At 40.3% G+C, this 20,329-nt stretch overlaps 1 protein-coding gene across 1 annotated transcript in view; it reads left to right on the top strand.

The window, feature by feature from the left end:
- Window positions 1-20,329, top strand: part of ank2a (ankyrin 2a, neuronal) — a gene marked incomplete at its 5' end in the record, with an annotated part of 90,212 nt that overhangs the window by 39,858 nt on the left and 30,025 nt on the right. The window contains 17 exons of the mRNA XM_080521144.1: window positions 172-383; window positions 487-694; window positions 1,021-1,117; window positions 1,241-1,469; window positions 1,811-1,936; window positions 2,028-2,150; window positions 2,253-2,285; window positions 2,374-2,395; window positions 4,019-5,025; window positions 6,226-6,351; window positions 8,575-9,126; window positions 10,447-10,771; window positions 11,470-11,547; window positions 11,718-11,849; window positions 12,283-12,423; window positions 12,525-12,735; window positions 12,956-13,040. Of these exons, the coding sequence (XP_080377270.1) occupies window positions 172-383; window positions 487-694; window positions 1,021-1,117; window positions 1,241-1,469; window positions 1,811-1,936; window positions 2,028-2,150; window positions 2,253-2,285; window positions 2,374-2,395; window positions 4,019-5,025; window positions 6,226-6,351; window positions 8,575-9,126; window positions 10,447-10,771; window positions 11,470-11,547; window positions 11,718-11,849; window positions 12,283-12,423; window positions 12,525-12,735; window positions 12,956-13,040 (3,707 nt within the window). The remainder of the gene's footprint in view (window positions 1-171; window positions 384-486; window positions 695-1,020; window positions 1,118-1,240; window positions 1,470-1,810; window positions 1,937-2,027; window positions 2,151-2,252; window positions 2,286-2,373; window positions 2,396-4,018; window positions 5,026-6,225; window positions 6,352-8,574; window positions 9,127-10,446; window positions 10,772-11,469; window positions 11,548-11,717; window positions 11,850-12,282; window positions 12,424-12,524; window positions 12,736-12,955; window positions 13,041-20,329) is intronic.

Below are 20,329 nucleotides of genomic sequence, written 5' to 3'. Positions count from 1 at the left end.
GTAAGGGATGCTAACTTCTCAGCGTCGCAAAAGAATGATTGATGTTCACATCAAAACATTAGAGTATCAGAGTTTTAACTGCAATTTTTACAATTGCCTTTTTGAATTTAAAATGTGAACACAATGACCAAAAATAATTTTTGGAACAAATTTAATCTCTAATCTTCACAGAACTTGATTCCCCTGAAGAACTAGAGAAGAAAAGAATATGTCGCATCATCACCAGAGACTTCCCGCAGTATTTTGCTGTGGTGTCACGGATAAAGCAGGACAGTCATTTGATTGGCCCAGAGGGGGGAGTCCTTAGTAGCACTCTTGTGCCACAAGTTCAGGCGGTCTTCCCAGAGGGCGCCCTCACTAAGAAAATTAGAGTTGGGCTGCAGGTATGGAATGCAGAATGCATTATTCAACATTTATTTACCAGCAGACCTGAAAAATATCCAAAAGTGGAACTTCTAAAACATATTCATACATTTTGTGTCTCAGGCTCAGCCTATTGAAGTGGATCTGGTCAGAAAAATCCTTGGCAACAAAGCCACATTCAGTCCGATCGTCACATTGGAACCAAGGAGGAGGAAATTCCACAAACCAATCACCATGACAATCCCTATTCCCAAAAGCTCAAACAGCGATGGACTAAGCACCGTGTTCAGTGGGGAGACCCCCACTTTACGTTTGCTTTGCAGTATTACGGGTAAGTATTCAATCAGTACAACAGCAAATAAAGAAATGAACCCATGTCAGGCAACAATCAGCTCCCACTTGCTGTTTGACAACATATTAAGTTGTCAGATTGACAGTATTATTTGATGTATGTTAGCTTTACTATTTGTGTCATAAATTGTTTTCCCAATAGCCTGCCTTTAATCTAATCTTTGAAATCCTCTGTCTTGATGTATTTGAATAAAAAGTCAAGTGACTGTGTAAACTATCCTTTTAAGGTTACCACTAAAATGAGAGTTACTGTGGCAGGATGGGTTACCAATCATTGAGCTGTTTGTTTTTTGTTGTTTCTTTTAGGAGGAACCACTCCTGCCCAATGGGAGGACATCACAGGCTCCACCCCTCTTACCTTTGTAAACCAATGTGTTTCCTTCACCACAAATGTTTCAGCAAGGTAAAGGCATTGCTATTGAATATGCAGTCCTTAGAGATAAACTCTGTGGTCTTCTTTCAAGTTTTATGTTCTTTTTGGTTCCATGTCTCAGCTATTTAATATGGATGTCATTTTTACCCATAGGTTCTGGCTGATTGACTGCAGACAGATACAGGAGTCTGTTAGTTTTGGGTCACAACTGTACAGAGAAATCATTTGTGTTCCATACATGGCCAAGTTTGTGATTTTTGCCAAGACACTGGACCCCATTGAGGCTCGGCTGCGCTGTTTCTGCATGACCGATGACAAGATGGACAAAACTTTGGAACAGCAGGAGAACTTCACTGAAGTGGCCCGCAGCCGAGATGTCGAGGTGCAGTGGGATAAATTTAATAGACTGCGAGAAATGTGATTTCTCTGAAGATAGGGATAAAACTCAATGTTGGTGCAGAGTAATGGTAAATTACGCTGTGGCTGCTGTGTGGAGGTATAAAGAATTATAGGAGCAGAAAGATTATGAAGCAAATGTAATGCAATGGAAACAAAGCTTCAAGGCAATGTTAGAAAAGGTTAGGTATCTATACAGAATTCAAACACTGTCTGAACACTGTATATTATTATTTATCATTAGTTTCAAAACTATGTCCTTAAATGTTTTAACAGATTGAGGCTTGATTGTACCGTCTTGTTTAAAAACTATATACGTTGACATAGGTCCTGGAGGGGAAGCCCATATTTGCTGACTGCTTTGGAAACCTGGTGCCTCTTACCAAGAGCGGACAACACCATGTGTTTAGTTTCTTTGCCTTCAAAGAGAATAGACTGGCCCTCTTCATTAAAGTATGTTGGAATATTTCTGCATGTTTTGAATTTTTATTCTGAGAAATTGATGACTGCACTCAATGGATTGATCTTAATGATTCATCAACAGATTAGGGACACTGCACAGGAGCCATGTGGTCGTCTATCCTTCACGAAGGAACCTCGGACCTATCGTAGCTTGAATCACAATGCCATATGCAACCTTAACATCACCCTGCCAACCTACTCCAAGGTTAGGTTCACTATATCTTGGTTTGTACATATAAATGAACGATATAATCTTTGGATTTGCATCAATTATATACCTGTTTTCTTTTACTTTTCATCTCCTTAGGAGTCTGATTCAGATCAGGATGCAGATGATGAGGTAAGTTAAGTTAATGCAATTTGTTAGTTTAAAACAGGTAGAATGATATCACCATTGTGGCTCACGATACCTTTGTCATCTATTGCAGAGTGAGAAGAGTGACAAGAAATGTGAGTCATCTTTTCTATATATTTATATTTTCCGTTCAATTGTGAGACATGACATTATCCATTTAAGACCTTGAACAAAACATTCTCATCATCATGTTTTGTTACAGTACCACAGAATATAAAGTGAAGATACAGGATCTTATTATCTTCATAAATATTATGGTCATAAAGGTTGTGAGAGAAATATAAGAACCAAAGAAATATGGAAAACAGAATGTGCTAAAATATACACTGCTACTATAGACATATACAAGCTCTATTCCATTTAGACTAACCTTCCTCTATTATTTCTCCCTGCAAATACTTTCTGTAGTTGTGCTTTTGTTTCCGGCCGCCGTGCTCTTGCTGGAATTCATGTTCCTCCCACTCAAACCTTCTCTTGCCTCGTAGTGTTTTCATTTAAATTAAATGCTAAGTTTATTATTTTCCCTTACAAATAAATATGATCAATATTTGCTTCTATTGAAATTCTTTAAAAGAATTTATCACCATTCCTCTGGTATATTGTATGTGCTTAAATTGTTCACATTTTCCTGCTGGAAAATAATCACATTTTCTGTTTGTAACATGTTAATCAGTCTCAGTTTGCATCCTCTCCCATGGCATGCCAATGCTTTAGTTATTCTACAAGAAACATTTGCCAAATAGTGTCCTATTGTTGCTTCTTTCAAGTTTCTACTTTTATTACCGTTTTTTTCCTCATTAACGTAATTTATTTTGGCCATATAATTTTAGCATTTATAAATACACTTTTTTTCACGAACAAACCTATTTATATATCATTTCCTTCATTGAGTATACATTCATTTAACAGTCTGTTTATGTCACTTTTTTTTGTGTGTGTGAATGAGTTGAATATCTAAATGATCGCAACAAATTTTAAATCTGAACAATTATTCACATTACAAATACACACTTCTCATATGAATAGATGATCACACACACACACACACACACACACACACACACACACACACACACACACACACACACACACACACACACACACACACAAATAATACTATTGTTTATCATGCTGTGTTTACATGAGAGATGGCTTTACATCACCATCACATTATAATTATTGTCAACCTAGAAACGGACCACAAAAATAGTTTCAGACATTGATAGCTGCACATCTCTTCTCACTGAATGCTCTATTTTGTTTGGAACTTTGGTGGGTGGAAGTGCTAGTTATGAATAGGAAGAATCTTGAGTTTCGTTTGTCTGTCCTTCATTTTGTCCCTTTGTTTCATGTGTCAAGTTTCTCTGTTACATTCATTTGTATTGTTTTGTTTTGTTTTTCTGTTGAGTTTCCCCAACACATTGTCTGGCCAATTAGATTAGTTTTATTCTAAACCTTATTTTTGCCCATTTTGTTACTTTTTCTGGCTTTGCTTATGCTCTTGCTGCTCTACTACCACTCAAACCCTTCAAGATCATCTTTTTGGCCTTTTTCCCCAAGACTCCTTTCTTGTCAGTCTTCTTCTTGCTCTGTGAACTGAAGGTGGAATTTTGATGGAATTGTCTTGATGACCATTTTTCTGGTGTCTCTCTTCCCCACTTCATTTGTCCCTTATGTCCTTTACCCTTTTTGTTTATGAAACTTTTTTTTTATCAAAGACGATGAATCTGAGTCAACTGAGACATTCTCCCTGAGAATTAACCAACCTCTTGATCCTGCAACACTTGCAAGCCCAGATCTCCTGTCAGACATATCAGACATTAAAATGTCTGCTGTTTACACAGCAGATATGTATGAAGAAAGACCTGTAATGAGACGGCTGGAAGATAAAGAGTCTTTTGCCATCATTGAACAGTTTAAGAACAGGCTTGCTGATTTGGGGGAAATTTCAAAAGATGGAACAAACAGTAGACAGAAGTCACAGCATGAAGCTGCATGTGATGAATTTTTACTGTCTGAGGCAAACAGTTTTGAAGGACCAGTTTCCAAGGGGATTTGCATAGAAATAAAGAGTTCAAGGACATCTGTTACAGGAGCCGGAAACATAACAAGAGAAATCTCAAATGACAACATGGACATGGATGAAAACCTGGAGCCCAGAGTTGTTGTAGTGTATAGTTCTCAAGAAGATCTTGTTCAAGACAGCGCTGAGCAAGTTAGAGCAAAGGGTGATGGGAAACGGCATCCCCCGGACATCAAGAAACCTATTAGGAAGAAACTTAGGGACAGACAACGCTCTGGGTGCAGCAGCTCTGAGGGAGAGTTGGAAAGAATGAGCTCAGAAGAGTCTTTAGATGGTGATGCTATTCTTCAGGAAAGTGGCCATGTAGAAACCTCAGTTCCAGACCCGCCAGCATCTCCCTTAGTGGTTGAAACACCTATCGGATCCATAAAGGACAAAGTTAAAGCTTTACAAAACAAAGTTCAAGAGGAGGACATTCAGAAAGGTACTCAAGTCCTTACATGTGAGGCAAAATATTCTATTGCCACAAAGGTATCAGAGGTGAACATGCCTGAACTTCCCAAAGTGCCCCAGTCCCCGAAATCTCCCAGATCCCAAACTGAGCGATTAGAGGAGACCATGTCTGTGAAAGAGCTGATGAAGGCATTCCAAACTGGGAAAGACCCATCAAAAAGTAAATCTGGGCTTTTTGAACACAAAGCAGTTCCTTCGTCTTGTTTTTCAACATCTACGTCTGAATCAGCAGATTCTCAAAAGACAGCAATGATGGAACCTGGTCCTATACAGGATCTGGAATTGTCAGAGGACTCAGAATCATCTGTGAAAGCATTGCTGAAAACATTTAATCCTGAGCAGGAAAGACAAATACATAAACTGGAGACATTTGAACACAAAACCCTTGATTCTTCAGCTTCAACACTGATAAGAAAATCTAACGTTTCCTCTTCACAGAGCGATGCCAGCATAGACAACTCAAACTTGCAAGATTCTTTTGGAGGTATAATCAAAGATAACTCAGACAAATCACAGTTACATTCAGATGGTTCCCTTTCGGGAAAGACGGTAACATTTGCTGATACAGTTGAATATGACTCCGAAAATGTTGGCGTATGTAAAGAGACAATGGAGTTGTCATCAGAAGACCCAGTTTCTGTCAAGGAACTGATGAAAACATTTCAGACGTTCAAAGATGACTCTGTTAAACAAGTAGGACTTTTTGAAGGCAAAGCTGTTGCATCTTACAGTTCAACATTATTAGATTCTAAAGATTCTAAAGTGAGAGCGACTGCTGAACAAAGCCTCAACCAGGAGCTCAACTCACAAATCCAAGAATCGAACCCAGAGGACTCAGATGATGAACCTGTAAGCTTAAACAACGAAAAATCAACGTCTCTGTCAGCCAATACTTGTGAAAAGACCGTAAGATTTGTGGATATACCTCAGTCTGATGAAAGAAGTACGAGTGAAGTACCACAGTGTTCAGGAATAGACACTCTGTCTGTGAAGGACCTTGTCAAAACTTTCCAAACTGCGCAGGAACATTCAAAAACTTCAGTTGGACCTTTTGAATCCGTTGGTCCCGAGAAGATTCATGGCATTGAGCGCAGTCCTGTGAAGGAGGAGAAACATCAATCCCAAATACAAAAAATCACAATTTCGCAGCCAGAGACTAAAGTCAACACATGTGACACATTGAGTTTGGAGGCTCATTGGGTAAGCACCACAAGTGATGAAAGTGACAGATCTTCAAAAGATTCATATGTTGCTTATCTTGAAGAGACCCAAAAAACAGCTGACAGTATTCAGTTTGACGATGAAAGGGGTAGCCCTCAAAGAGATGACAGAATCAAATTTATAGACCCTGCAATGATCAACTTTAGGGGTGTATCTGATGATATGCAGATAAGTCCAGATCGTAGACCTTCTGAGGACTTCAGTGCTGACATAAAAGCAGAGCTGGAGGAAAGCCCTGAGTACCAGCTATTCAAGCAGACATCAACAGCTAAAATTGCCAGTAATCACTTGGAGGTACCTGATGAAGAACCCGTGACTGAGGGCTTTCATACAAATGAACCATCCATTGGGAGTCCTTACATTAAATATTTTTGTCGGGAAAATGTAAACCCCTTGAGTCCTGAAAGCCCCAAGCATGAAGGCATGGCGGAGGCTGCAGGCATTAATATTGCTATTAGGACCTCTGAATCAGATCCTGAGGAGACGGACTCTTCTGAAAGACTGACAGTGCCCCTTCAAATAAACAATGAAATGCAAGCTCACTCTGTAAGAAGAGAGGAAAATCCAATCATTTCTTCACAGGAAAAGAACTTGAACAAATCAGACAAAGACAATACATCTGATTATGACTGCAAACTGCTTTTCCCACAAACTATCAGCGAAGTTGCAGAGGCTAAAATCAAGGAACCACTACTTCGAGAAAATAATGTTGCGAAGAAAGCATCTAACCAGACATCTGGGGAAAAAGATATGTCAGGAATGCTATCTTTATTGAGCAGGAACTTGGATCAGTACATGCAAGCCATGCCTTTGGAAAGGAGGACATTAGAAGAGGATGTTGTTCAAGAGAGGTTTGAACAAACTATTTTAACAAAAGACACAGATGAAGAAAAAGATATATTTGTCACTGGTGAAGATAAAACGGCACAGATGGATGCAACAACACAGCAGATTACTCAGTCTGCTCTGGAGGGACATACACCCATGAAGAGCGATGAGAAAGGACAAAGTGAACTTAAAATGTCAAAAGATCAATCACTGATGTTCTCATCAATGAACAGTGACTTGGATCAGTATGTAGAGACTCACTTTGGTCAACAAACAGAAGATTTTGAAGATAAAGGAGAATGTTTGTGTGACACAACAGGAGACACCAATTATGGTGGACTGGCACACGAGGCCATAAGTGGAAGAAAAGAAGAGACCCAAGCAACATTTACTGAAGAGCTCAGAAAAAAGGAAGAATGGGAGGAAAATAAATCTTTGACTCCCCCATCCACAAAAATAAAGGACATGTCAGGCATAGTATCGTTATTGAAAACTGACTCAGACCTGTTCGTCAATGACAAACCGGATACTGTCCAAGAGAATGTCGAAGAAGGTAATTACACTCAATCGTGTACATTTTCCAGTACCGAAACAACAGATGAAGTAAATGTAGATACATCTGAAGGAGGAAAGATTAATGTGGTTGAAGTCAAGGAAATAACACTGACTTCAGCATCTGAGATTCCTTTTCAAGAGGTTGTCATCCAGCAAAAGGAACACAAGCAGCAGCTTACTGAGAAAAACATATCAGGGATGTTGTCACTTCTTACAAGTGACTTAGGACAGTATATCAAAGAAAGGCCAGTCCCTGAACAGTACCGGCCAGAGCAGGATATAGTTCATGAGAGCTGCCAAGAAATTATCCTGAAAAGAGATCATGTAGATGACATAGAGGAAGAAGAAAATGAAGAACTGCAGATTGAGGAGATTGGAGTGAAAGAAGTAACACCAAGTCCTGTATTGGAAACTCCATTCAAAGCAACTGTGGTTGCAAGAAAATCTCAAGAAAAGCAGTTTACTCCTGAGAAAAACATGTCAGGCATGCTGTCTCTGCTAAATAATGACCTAGATCAATATGTCAAAGAAAGTTTCGATGGAGAGGCAAAGGCAAACTTGCAGATTGGTGAAGTTGGATTTAAAACTCCAAAACAAAGTTCTGTGTTAGAGACTACTTTCCATGAGGTTCACATTGAGAAAAGCAAACAGCAAATACAACCAACAACTGAGAAGGACATGACAGGTATGTTGTCACTTCTGACATGTGACTTAGATCAATATCTCAAGGAAAGGCCAGTAACAGCAAAATGCCAATCAGAACAGGAAGTGGATCACGAAGTCGACAAAAAATGTATAAGGTCAAAAGACAATAACAGACAATCTGATACTTCATCACTTAATTACAATGTAATGTTCCCAGAACCTACCAAGTTTGGAAATGTGGACGACATTGAAGAAGGAACTTTGAAACCTGAGTGGCAGATGCATTCTGATGAAGATTGCGATCCCAAAATGTCCTTTAATGAGGATGGTGAGGCCAAAACCTCACAGTGTTCAACAACACATTGCATTGACTCTGCTCAAGAAGTAATGGATGAAACAAAGTCATATAAAACAATCTATGACAGTAGCATTAATCATGAAAGACCAGTTGCTTCGCATTCAGCTCTCAAAACACATGAATTTTTGCAGCAGCCAACTGGCATGCCACAACGGCCAACTGATTTAGAGAACCTAAATATAATGTTCGATGATCCACCCGAAGAGGTATGTCATCAAGATTCTCTTGAGACAAGTCCTATCATGGAAGATAATTCTTCAAACAAATCCCCTGACTCAATTGAGCCAAGTCCTACTAAAGACTCTCCTAGTCCAGACTCTCTTGAGGGAAGTCCTACTCAATTGGTGGGTACAGAAGATAAGATGTCAGCCAAGACAGCTGTGTATGAGGATTATGCTTCCCAGCTGACAGCATGCTACACTTTTGACAAAAATATTTACACAGAAGATTATGAACAGAATGAGAAGGAGAACAACGCTGAGACCATTCAAGAAGAAAGTGAAACTACAGATGTGATTCATCCCAATGCAGAACCTTGTGAGAGTCTTTGCATTCAGCAAGACTCCCTGAGTGAAGACGATAAGGAGAGTGACACCATAAATAACCAATTCACCCCAGAAGAGGAAATGTTCAAAATGGCTGCAAAGATTAAAACATTTGAGGAAATGGAAGAGGAGCTTAAAGTGAAGAAAGACAAAACTTTTGATGCCTTTCCACTTACAGAGACTAGTGCTCATGACAATGATGAGCTTGATCAAAAATTGGAGGCAACAGTACTACCACTTGAAATTACTCAGCCAAGTGTTGAAACATTGTGTTTAGCTATGACTCATAAAGAGCCACGTGATCAAGGAATTACAGTAGGATTGTTGGAAAAAGATCAAAAGGCACAGGAAAATGTCACTTCCTCTTTTACTGACACACATATTTCTTGCGAGGTGACTGATGATCAATATTTCGATAGTGACCAAGAAAATGAGTCCCTACTGACCGATGGTTCAGAATCTGCCAACAAATACCATGCTGTCATGTGTACTAAAGAAACAGAGTATGCTGACAAGTGTCCAGGTGATACTGTGGATGATGGACAAAATGATCTTTATTTTGCAAAGGACAGAAAAACACCAGATAAAGCAATTCTTCTAACACCAGGGAATGAGCAATCACCTGATCCATTTCATTTTCAAGAGGGGAAGTTATTTGAGATGACCAGAGGTGGAGCAGTTGACATGACAAGAAGTTTTGAGGAGGAATTGGGAGGATTTGCTTTTTTTCATATGGGAGAACATCCGGTTGATGAAGTTGTGGATGAAGCAACTGAAGAGGCTAAAAGAAAATCACAGGATATCAGTGATTCTGTTTCAGACACAAACTTTGAAGAGACCCCAGAAATGCATGCGACTCACAATGTAAGTGGCAACGTTTCTGATCACCAATCTGTTATTAAATGGGAGCATGGCAACTCCATAGAGGTTGAACTTGGTTCACCACCTGCTTTGGAGAGTTTCACAATCATCCAAACTGATACTAGCACCGGTGACAGTCTTGGCCTGCATTATCTTGACTCTACCATCGCTGACCTTCAATCAGACCCATCTACTGTTGTCCGTTCAGAGGAAAGCCATATTTCAGACTCTTCATCTGATGATGATGATGTGGATGAGGATGAAGAAGACCAGTGTTCAGTGATTGAGATGAACTTTTCAACTGTGCGGTCTGGCATTCCACAATATGATCAAGATTCACTTCTACCTTTGGCAATCAAATCAGACTCTGCAACTGCTGAGTCGATCTGCATGGAACCGGAAGTGACTTTGAAAGACTCACAAATACCTGAGCTTAATCAGGCTCCAAGAAAATCCAAAAAAAGCTCAACATTGAATAAAAGGACTAAATCTGAGGAAATCGATGTGACTAAAGCCCCAAATACCAAGAATAGGAGTTATTCTGACTGTAGTCAACCTACATCCAACATATTCCCCTCCAAGTTCTCTGTTGTCAAGCAACAAAAAGCTGGTGCAAATGTGATCACCTCAACCAAAACCACAAGGAAGGACAATGAGGTTTCCATGACTCTTGATACACCCGCTAGGTCTTCTTTGGATGCTGATGGTATAAGCAGTGGTAGTCAGAAAAGTCCAGATTCAGTTATCTTTACATATGACCTTCCAGCCTCACATAGTTCTGATTCAGATGGCAACCAGTTGCCAGTTGTGCATCCTTCTTGTCGAACAGAGGATGTATTTGAATCCAGGCCTGCCTGGGATGACAGAGTGGAAACTCAGATGCAGAGAATCATCGATGACAAAACTCCACAAAGTACGCCAGGTATGGCCAGATCTACAATGGGCTTTTGGTTTTTTAAATATTCTTTTCAGCAACAAGATGCTAATTACCCTTCCTGAGATCAATGTCATCATCATGTTGTGATTGTAATGTCATGTGTCGTGCATTTGTCTTGTCTTGTCTTCTACATTCATCATGTTAAAACATTTGTTTGTTAATTCTGGTGTGTGCGTGCGTGCATTTGTGCGTGCGTGCGTGCATTTGTGCGTGCGTGTGTGCATTTGTGCTTAATTCCGCAAGTTTGTAAGGTACTTTTGATGGGGGTGTGTATGTGAAATCTCAAGATTGTGGCTATGTTAGCTTAGAGAGGCAAATACTGACAAATGATGTATATTCTCTCTCCGAATTATGCAGCTTTCTAAATATAATTTGCACATTACCAAATTGAAATATGAATAACATTGCATTGCTTGAGTATTTGATTTATCAACTTCACAATAATCCAACCTTCATGTTCTCATATATGCATCACATTTCCACCTTTAGTTGAGCTTCATTGCATAAATTCTGAATGACCTACTAGTTAATATCTGCTTAAAAGTAGTGTGATTATAGGTACAAGCAAAATATTTGTTTTTTGGATTTTCATTACCTATTCATTCAGCATATGTATGTAGTTCAAATATTGATTGTGACAAGTGGCATATTGTTAACATTGTGGCTTTGGTGGCATGTTTTAGTTGATTGGCAGGATGACGCTGACAGAAAGGAGGAGACACTAGCAATCATTGCTGATCTGCTTGGCTTCAGCTGGACCGGTGAGCTCTCAAAAAATGCCCTTGCAAGTCGCTGCACTGTCTTTCATTTTTTTCAGTTAAACATGTTCCTAGACAAGAAGTCTTGAAGATTAGTTAGAAATGTTTCATTTGACTGAATGTTTTATATAACAAGCAATAATACCCACAATGTTTGTTCTTCATCACCCCAGAGCTGGCAAGAGAATTGGAGTTCAGTGAGGATGATATTCAGCAAGTGAGAACAGAAAATCCGAACTCTCTCCAAGAGCAAAGCCATGCCTTGCTCCAACGCTGGGTTGAAAGGGAAGGCAAACATGCTACAGGTACATAGTATGGCGGTCTCGTGAATTTCAACATGCCTGGTGGTTGCTTTTGACATTACAGTTTATTATTTTCTTCCCATCCTTTAGAATGTACTGTTTTTATTACTTGGCTATACTATTGCTATTTAGCTTCAATGCTCCCCAGTCTTAATAGAAATCAATTTTTCATTTGGCTTAATTAAGAGTAATGCATTCATTACACATTCATTGGGAACGCTGGCTGCCTCAGTGGGGTTGGTGTGCTCTTCACACCAACAATTTCGTGTACCTGTGTTACAATTTAGTTTTACCGGTGTTACAATGACAACAAAAGAGACTCTGATTCTGAATTTCATTATTTAAAATACATTTTTGTGGTTTCAAATATTTATTAATTTGTTGTATTAAATTATGTTTTTGAATCTCTGACAATGATTAATAAATCTTTCAACAGAGGATTGTTTGGTTAAGAGATTAACAAAGATCAACCGCATGGACATTGTTCATCTAATTGAAACTCAGATGAACAAGTCTGTTCAAGAGCAAACGTCTAGGACTTATGCAGAGATAGAAAAGACACTGGATCACAGTGAAGGTAATACCATCTATAACTAATTAATTATTTATCCAACACCATAAAGCACACCATTTGTTCATCTGACCACTATGTTATTCATTCAGTTTGTGTTTTTTCAGTTTCAGTTGCCTTATCTTCAGTGCAAGAGGATGTAGACAGTCCCAGAATAGTGAGGAAGGTCGAGTGTGATCGCAGGCCACCTCCAGCTGTTTCGGAAGAAGACCTTTCAGTTGCTTCCCTGTTGGATATTCCTTCCTGGGCAGAGCCTATTGGACACACACCCTCAGAGAGCATGCATGGTGACCTACTGGAGGAGCTCGATATTCCACAGTAAATGTTTTATTTGAAATATCTTTTTATATATAACACACATCAGCAGTGTATCATAGCCATATTGCTCATCATAAGGTAAAACCCATGCCATATACCAGAAAAGCTATTTAGAGATTAGTACTCTTCTTGGAGGTCAGTATTATGACCATGAGGCCCATATTTTAACTCCAAATAATGTGCTGTTTTTTTGTTGTTTGTTTGTTTGTTTGTTTCATAGTGAATTAAATCCTCACCTGTGGACGTCTGAGGATGTAATTACACAAACACAGGAAGCCACTGGTCATGACACCTCCAATGAGCAAGTAAGTTTGCTTTTCACTTCAAAAGAAGAAGCATCGAAGAACCAAGCTCCTCACCTTTTTGGCACCAAAGTGAAAGACCAGCAAGATTACAACAGTGGTGAAGCTCATGTGATGAGGTGTTTCCAAAATGATACTGAAGTTAAAGATGACGACATCCAATCTTTAATATTGAAGCACTGTGGATGTGAAGATGAGCAAAGCCATTCACATGAAATCGTGAAGTCACACTTATCTATATCCATTAGAGACTTTAGTTTGAGTCTGACAGAATCTGACAAAGCTGAGAATGATTTCAGTCAGCTTTGCAATGAGATAAGTGGTACATCGCAGCTTGAAAAAACAGTCACTGCTGAAACCATTGTCGGAACATGCTGTGAGGCTCAAATATTCCCTTTGGTGCCGGAAGATCACCAACCAACCCTTCGCCTGGCTGAAGGTGACATTGATGTAATTCAAACAACCAGGTTATCTCAAGAATGTACTGAGGAGGTCACAGCCCAATACAACAAAGTGCTGTATGAACATGGCAAGATTCGACAAGTGTCAAATATTGACAAGGGACTGAAACCATTTATGTCAAGCATCGAAAATAGCACAAAATCCCAAGGTCAATGCTATCAAGAAAACCTGCCCTTCATTGATGATGAAATAAATTCAGTTGGACCCAGGATATCTACAGCTAAGTATAGCATGATGGAATCATTTAAAATGAATGCACCAAACACTGTTTTGCTAAACAGTGGTCCTCCTCACATGGCAATTGACTCATCTCATAGGCACGGTAATTTGTGTCCCATTAATCCAGAGAAGAAGAGTACTAAAATTGAGGCAATACAATCTTATATGGCTGAGAAAAACACTTCCCATTCCAACTCATTCTTCCATACCAATTGGACAACAGAATCTACTGCGAAAGAGTACAGTACAGTGCAATATCCCTTTACCCCTTATTATTTGGCATCTGATGACCATTATAGCTTATGTTCAGCTGTTGATGAAACCGATTCAATATCGAAAGATTCCATAACAAGAATGTCGTCCCCTGAATCTGTGATGTCAATTAGTGATTACAGGGCAATGTCACCAGACTCTCCCCTGGGACAAAAAAGAGCTTTACCTGCAGATTTTTGTATACTGGATGACAGCCGAGCAATTTCTCCACTGTCAGATTCATGTTCAGGAGAGGTTGCAAATACTTTCAGTGAAAATATATTTAATCTCTTTCAGAAACAGATGTATGACCAGAAGCCACAGTTTAAGACAAAAGATGAAGTTCCTGCAACATCCCACCCACCTTTTTTACAATCCTTTGGGTCCCAGGCTATACATAAGCAACATTGTCCTGATTCTTCAGTAAATAAATGCAGTCAGCCCGTACTTGAGCATGGACATCTAAAAAGAGAGTCCAAAGTATTTTCACTTTCAACTTCAACATTCAACATGTCGTCTGATAACAAACCATCAACACCTGACTTGATGAGATCACTTCAAAGGGATGAATCTTCAGAGAGGGATTGCCGACCATCCTCCCCTGATTCTCAGGCCTCTCAGTGCAGTTTTTCATTTCTTGAACTCTTGCTCTCAGAACCAACCCGCGCCAAACTTAGGAGTGACTATTGCAATTATTACTTATGTTATTCAGGTGGGAATCAAACCTCACCACTTCTAACCTCAGTGGACAACAAGGAAATGTGCCAAGGTGGCTCTTTGACACAAAACTTAAAAGTTTCTGATGATATACCCCCGTCATTTGAGGATCAAACATCTGAACTCATTCAATCAGATGCGGAAAATAGTCAGTCATACCTTTGTTACTGGTTGTCAAAGCTCGAAAAACACACTGCTGAGCACACATCATCACCAAGTGATTCAAATGCTGATTTACTGACCAATAGAGAAAAAATATGCAAAGAAAATGAAATGAAACAATCTGTACAATTTCCTCAGCTACAAGAGGTATTACAAGAAAACTCCTGCTTTGATCAGACGGATCACAAAAATCAAACTGAAAGTAGTTTCAACTTGAAACACATCACAGCAAGAAAACCCATGGTTTTTAATATTGTAGCAAAACAAGGATATCTTTTGAATTTTCCAAATGAAAAAATATGTATGAGAAACACGACAAAAACTATGCTTGAGACTGTAAACTCTAATAGAGATCTTGTTAGGGATATTACACATAAGGGAAAAGTTGACAATTTCTCAAATCATAACAAATTTCATCAGAAAGCATTGTGGTCTTCGAGTACTTCAACGGAGGCCTTAACGAATTGGCCATTGCAGTTAAGACTGGAGTCTCCCGAGTCATTTGAATCTCTCAGTGAGTGTAGGCCACTGTCCCCCGACTCACCTTTACCTCAGTTCAGCCTGAATTATCCAGATTGGACAGTAGGATTTTCAGAGACCAGATCAGTAAGTCCACAGTCAATCGCTACAGATTGGGAAGGCACTGACTTGTTTTTGGATAGTCTTTTCGAAGAGAATAGACCATCATCCCCTGAGTCCGTTATGTCGAACTTTGAACTGGAGAGGCTATTCAGTAACAGGGCTTTGTCACCAGAGTCTGTCTCATCTGATTTTGACTTTTCACTGTTGCGTGACTGGTTGGCAGACTTTAGACCATCGTCCCCAGAATCTGTAGCATCAGTAGATTTGCACTCTTTGGATTTGCTCAATGCTTTTGACCATATGAATACTCAACATTGTAACTACTATTTACAGTACTCGGATTACAGACCAATGTCACCTGTTTCAACAGTGTCAGATATTGAGTATTGTCTGGAGGATTTGTTTGATGAAAACAGAGCTGATTCACCGGATTCACTTCCTTCAAGCTTTGAAACCAAATACTCTAACAATATTCTGACCAAATTCCCACTTCTTCCTGCTGCAGCCCATCTTTCATATGCAGATGTTGTGCGGGGTATTACACATAAAGAGAAAACTGAGGGTTTCTCCAATCAGAATGCATTTGAGAAGAATTATGTGTGGTCTTGGATTGCTCATTCAGAGGAAGAGGACACGATCCCACTTTTGGATGATTGGGAACCGCAGTTAAGACTGGAGTCTCCCGAGTCAGTTGAATCTCTTAGTGAGTGTAGGCCACTGTCTCCCGACTCACCTTTACCTCAGTTCACGCTGAAATATCCAGATTGGACTGTATGCTTTTCAGAGACCAGATCAATAAGTCCACAGTCAATCGCTACAGATTGGGAAGGCACTGACTTGTTTTTGGACAGGCTTTTTGAAGAGACGAGACCATCATCCCCCGAGTCAGTTATGTCTAACTTTGAATGTAGGCCACTGTCCCCCGACTCACCTTTACCTCAGTTCAGCCTGAATTATCCAGATTGGACAGTAGGATTTTCAGAGACCAGATCAGTAAGTCCACAGTCAATCGCTACAGATTGGGAAGGCACTGACTTGTTTTTGGATAGTCTTTTCGAAGAGAATAGACCATCATCCCCTGAGTCCGTTATGTCGAACTTTGAACTGGAGAGGCTATTCAGTAACAGGGCTTTGTCACCAGAGTCTGTCTCATCTGATTTTGACTTTTCACTGTTGCGTGACTGGTTGGCAGACTTTAGACCATCGTCCCCAGAATCTGTAGCATCAGTAGATTTGCACTCTTTGGATTTGCTCAATGCTTTTGACCATATGAATACTCAACATTGTAACTACTATTTACAGTACTCGGATTACAGACCAATGTCACCTGTTTCAACAGTGTCAGATATTGAGTATTGTCTGGAGGATTTGTTTGATGAAAACAGAGCTGATTCACCGGATTCACTTCCTTCAAGCTTTGAAACCAAATACTCTAACAATATTCTGACCAAATTCCCACTTCTTCCTGCTGCAGCCCACCTTTCATATGCAGATGTTGTGCGGGGTATTACACATAAAGAGAAAACTGAGGGTTTCTCCAATCAGAATGCATTTGAGAAGAATTATGTGTGGTCTTGGATTGCTCATTCAGAGGAAGAGGACACGATCCCACTTTTGGATGATTGGGAACCGCAGTTAAGACTGGAGTCTCCCGAGTCAGTTGAATCTCTTAGTGAGTGTAGGCCACTGTCTCCCGACTCACCTTTACCTCAGTTCACGCTGAAATATCCAGATTGGACTGTATGCTTTTCAGAGACCAGATCAATAAGTCCACGGTCAATCGCTACAGATTGGGAAGGCACTGACTTGTTTTTGGACAGGCTTTTTGAAGAGACGAGACCATCATCCCCCGAGTCAGTTATGTCTAACTTTGAATGTAGGCCACTGTCCCCCGACTCACCTTTACCTCAGTTCAGCCTGAATTATCCAGATTGGACAGTAGGATTTTCAGAGACCAGATCAGTAAGTCCACAGTCAATCGCTACAGATTGGGAAGGCACTGACTTGTTTTTGGATAGTCTTTTCGAAGAGAATAGACCATCATCCCCTGAGTCCGTTATGTCGAACTTTGAACTGGAGAGACTATTCAGTAACAGGGCTTTGTCACCAGAGTCTGTCTCATCTGATTTTGACTTTTCACTGTTGCGTGACTGGTTGGCAGACTTTAGACCATCGTCCCCAGAATCTGTAGCATCAGTGGATTTGCACTCTTTGGATTTGCTCAATGCTTTTGACCATATGAATACTCAACATTGTAACTACTATTTACAGTACTCGGATTACAGACCAATGTCACCTGTTTCAACAGTGTCAGATATTGAGTATTGTCTGGAGGATTTGTTTGATGAAAACAGAGCTGATTCACCGGATTCACTTCCTTCAAGCTTTGAAACCAAATACTCTAACAATATTCTGACCAAATTCCCACTTCTTCCTGCTGCAGCTCACCTTTCATATGCAGATGCTGTGCGGGGTATTACACATAAAGAGAAAACTGAGGGTTTCTCCAATCAGAATGCATTTGAGAAGAATTATGTGTGGTCTTGGATTGCTCATTCAGAGGAAGAGGACACGATCCCACTTTTGGATGATTGGGTACCACAGTTAAGACTGGAGTCTCCCGAGTCAGTTGAATCTCTTAGTGAGTGTAGGCCACTGTCTCCCGACTCACCTTTACCTCAGTTCACGCTGAAATATCCAGATTGGACTGTATGCTTTTCAGAGACCAGATCAATAAGTCCACAGTCAATCGCTACAGATTGGGAAGGCACTGACTTGTTTTTGGACAGGCTTTTTGAAGAGACGAGACCATCATCCCCCGAGTCAGTTATGTCTAACTTTGAATGTAGGCCACTGTCCCCCGACTCACCTTTACCTCAGTTCAGCCTGAATTATCCAGATTGGACAGTAGGATTTTCAGAGACCAGATCAGTAAGTCCACAGTCAATCGCTACAGATTGGGAAGGCACTGACTTGTTTTTGGATAGTCTTTTCGAAGAGAATAGACCATCATCCCCTGAGTCCGTTTTGTCGAACTTTGAACTGGAGAGGCTATTCAGTAACAGGGCTTTGTCACCAGAGTCTGTCTCATCTGATTTTGACTTTTCATTGTTGCGTGACTGGTTGGCAGACTTTAGACCATCGTCCCCAGAATCTGTAGCATCAGTGGATTTGCATTCTTTGGATTTGCTCAATGCTTTTGACCATATGAATACTCAACATTGTAACTACTATTTACAGTACTCGGATTACAGACCAATGTCACCTGTTTCAACAGTGTCAGATATTGAGTATTGTCTGGAGGATTTGTTTGATGAAAACAGAGCTGATTCACCGGATTCACTTCCTTCAAGCTTTGAAACCAAATACTCTAACAATATTCTGACCAAATTCCCACTTCTTCCTGCTGCAGCCCATCTTTCATATGCAGATGTTGTGCGGGGTATTACACATAAAGAGAAAACTGAGGGTTTCTCCAATCAGAATGCATTTGAGAAGAATTATGTGTGGTCTTGGATTGCTCATTCAGAGGAAGATGACACGATCCCACTTTTGGATGATTGGGAACCGCAGTTAAGACTGGAGTCTCCCGAGTCAGTTGAATCTCTTAGTGAGTGTAGGCCACTGTCTCCCGACTCACCTTTACCTCAGTTCACGCTGAAATATCCAGATTGGACTGTATGCTTTTCAGAGACCAGATCAATAAGTCCACAGTCAATCACTACAGATTGGGAAGGCACTGACTTGTTTTTGGACAGGCTTTTTGAAGAGACGAGACCATCATCCCCCGAGTCAGTTATGTCTAACTTTGAATGTAGGCCACTGTCCCCCGACTCACCTTTACCTCAGTTCAGCCTGAATTATCCAGATTGGACAGTAGGATTTTCAGAGACCAGATCAGTAAGTCCACAGTCAATCGCTACAGATTGGGAAGGCACTGACTTGTTTTTGGATAGTCTTTTCGAAGAGAATAGACCATCATCCCCTGAGTCCGTTTTGTCGAACTTTGAACTGGAGAGGCTATTCGGTAACAGGGCTTTGTCACCAGAGTCTGTCTCATCTGATTTTGACTTTTCACTGTTGCGTGACTGGTTGGCAGACTTTAGACCATCGTCCCCAGAATCTGCAGCATCAGTGGATTTGCACTCTTTGGATTTGATCAATGCTTTTGACCATATGAATACTCAACATTGTAACTACTATTTACAGTACTCGGATTACAGACCAATGTCACCTGTTTCAACAGTGTCAGATATTGAGTATTGTCTGGAGGATTTGTTTGATGAAAACAGAGCTGATTCACCGGATTCACTTCCTTCAAGCTTTGAAACCAAATACTCTAACAATATTCTGACCAAATTCCCACTTCTTCCTGCTGCAGCCCATCTTTCATATGCAGATGTTGTGCGGGGTATTACACATAAAGAGAAAACTGAGGGTTTCTCCAATCAGAATGCATTTGAGAAGAATTATGTGTGGTCTTGGATTGCTCATTCAGAGGAAGAGGACACGATCCCACTTTTGGATGATTGGGAACCGCAGTTAAGACTGGAGTCTCCCGAGTCAGTTGAATCTCTTAGTGAGTGTAGGCCACTGTCTCCCGACTCACCTTTACCTCAGTTCACGCTGAAATATCCAGATTGGACTGTATGCTTTTCAGAGACCAGATCAATAAGTCCACAGTCAATCGCTACAGATTGGGAAGGCACTGACTTGTTTTTGGACAGGCTTTTTGAAGAGACGAGACCATCATCCCCCGAGTCAATTATGTCTAACTTTGAATGTAGGCCACTGTCCCCCGACTCACCTTTACCTCAGTTCAGCCTGAATTATCCAGATTGGACAGTAGGATTTTCAGAGACCAGATCAGTAAGTCCACAGTCAATCGCTACAGATTG

Source organism: Blennius ocellaris (genome assembly GCF_963422515.1).
Source record: "Blennius ocellaris genome assembly, chromosome: 3".
NCBI lineage: Eukaryota > Metazoa > Chordata > Actinopteri > Blenniiformes > Blenniidae > Blennius > Blennius ocellaris.
This window is presented reverse-complemented; position numbering and strand designations above follow the sequence as displayed.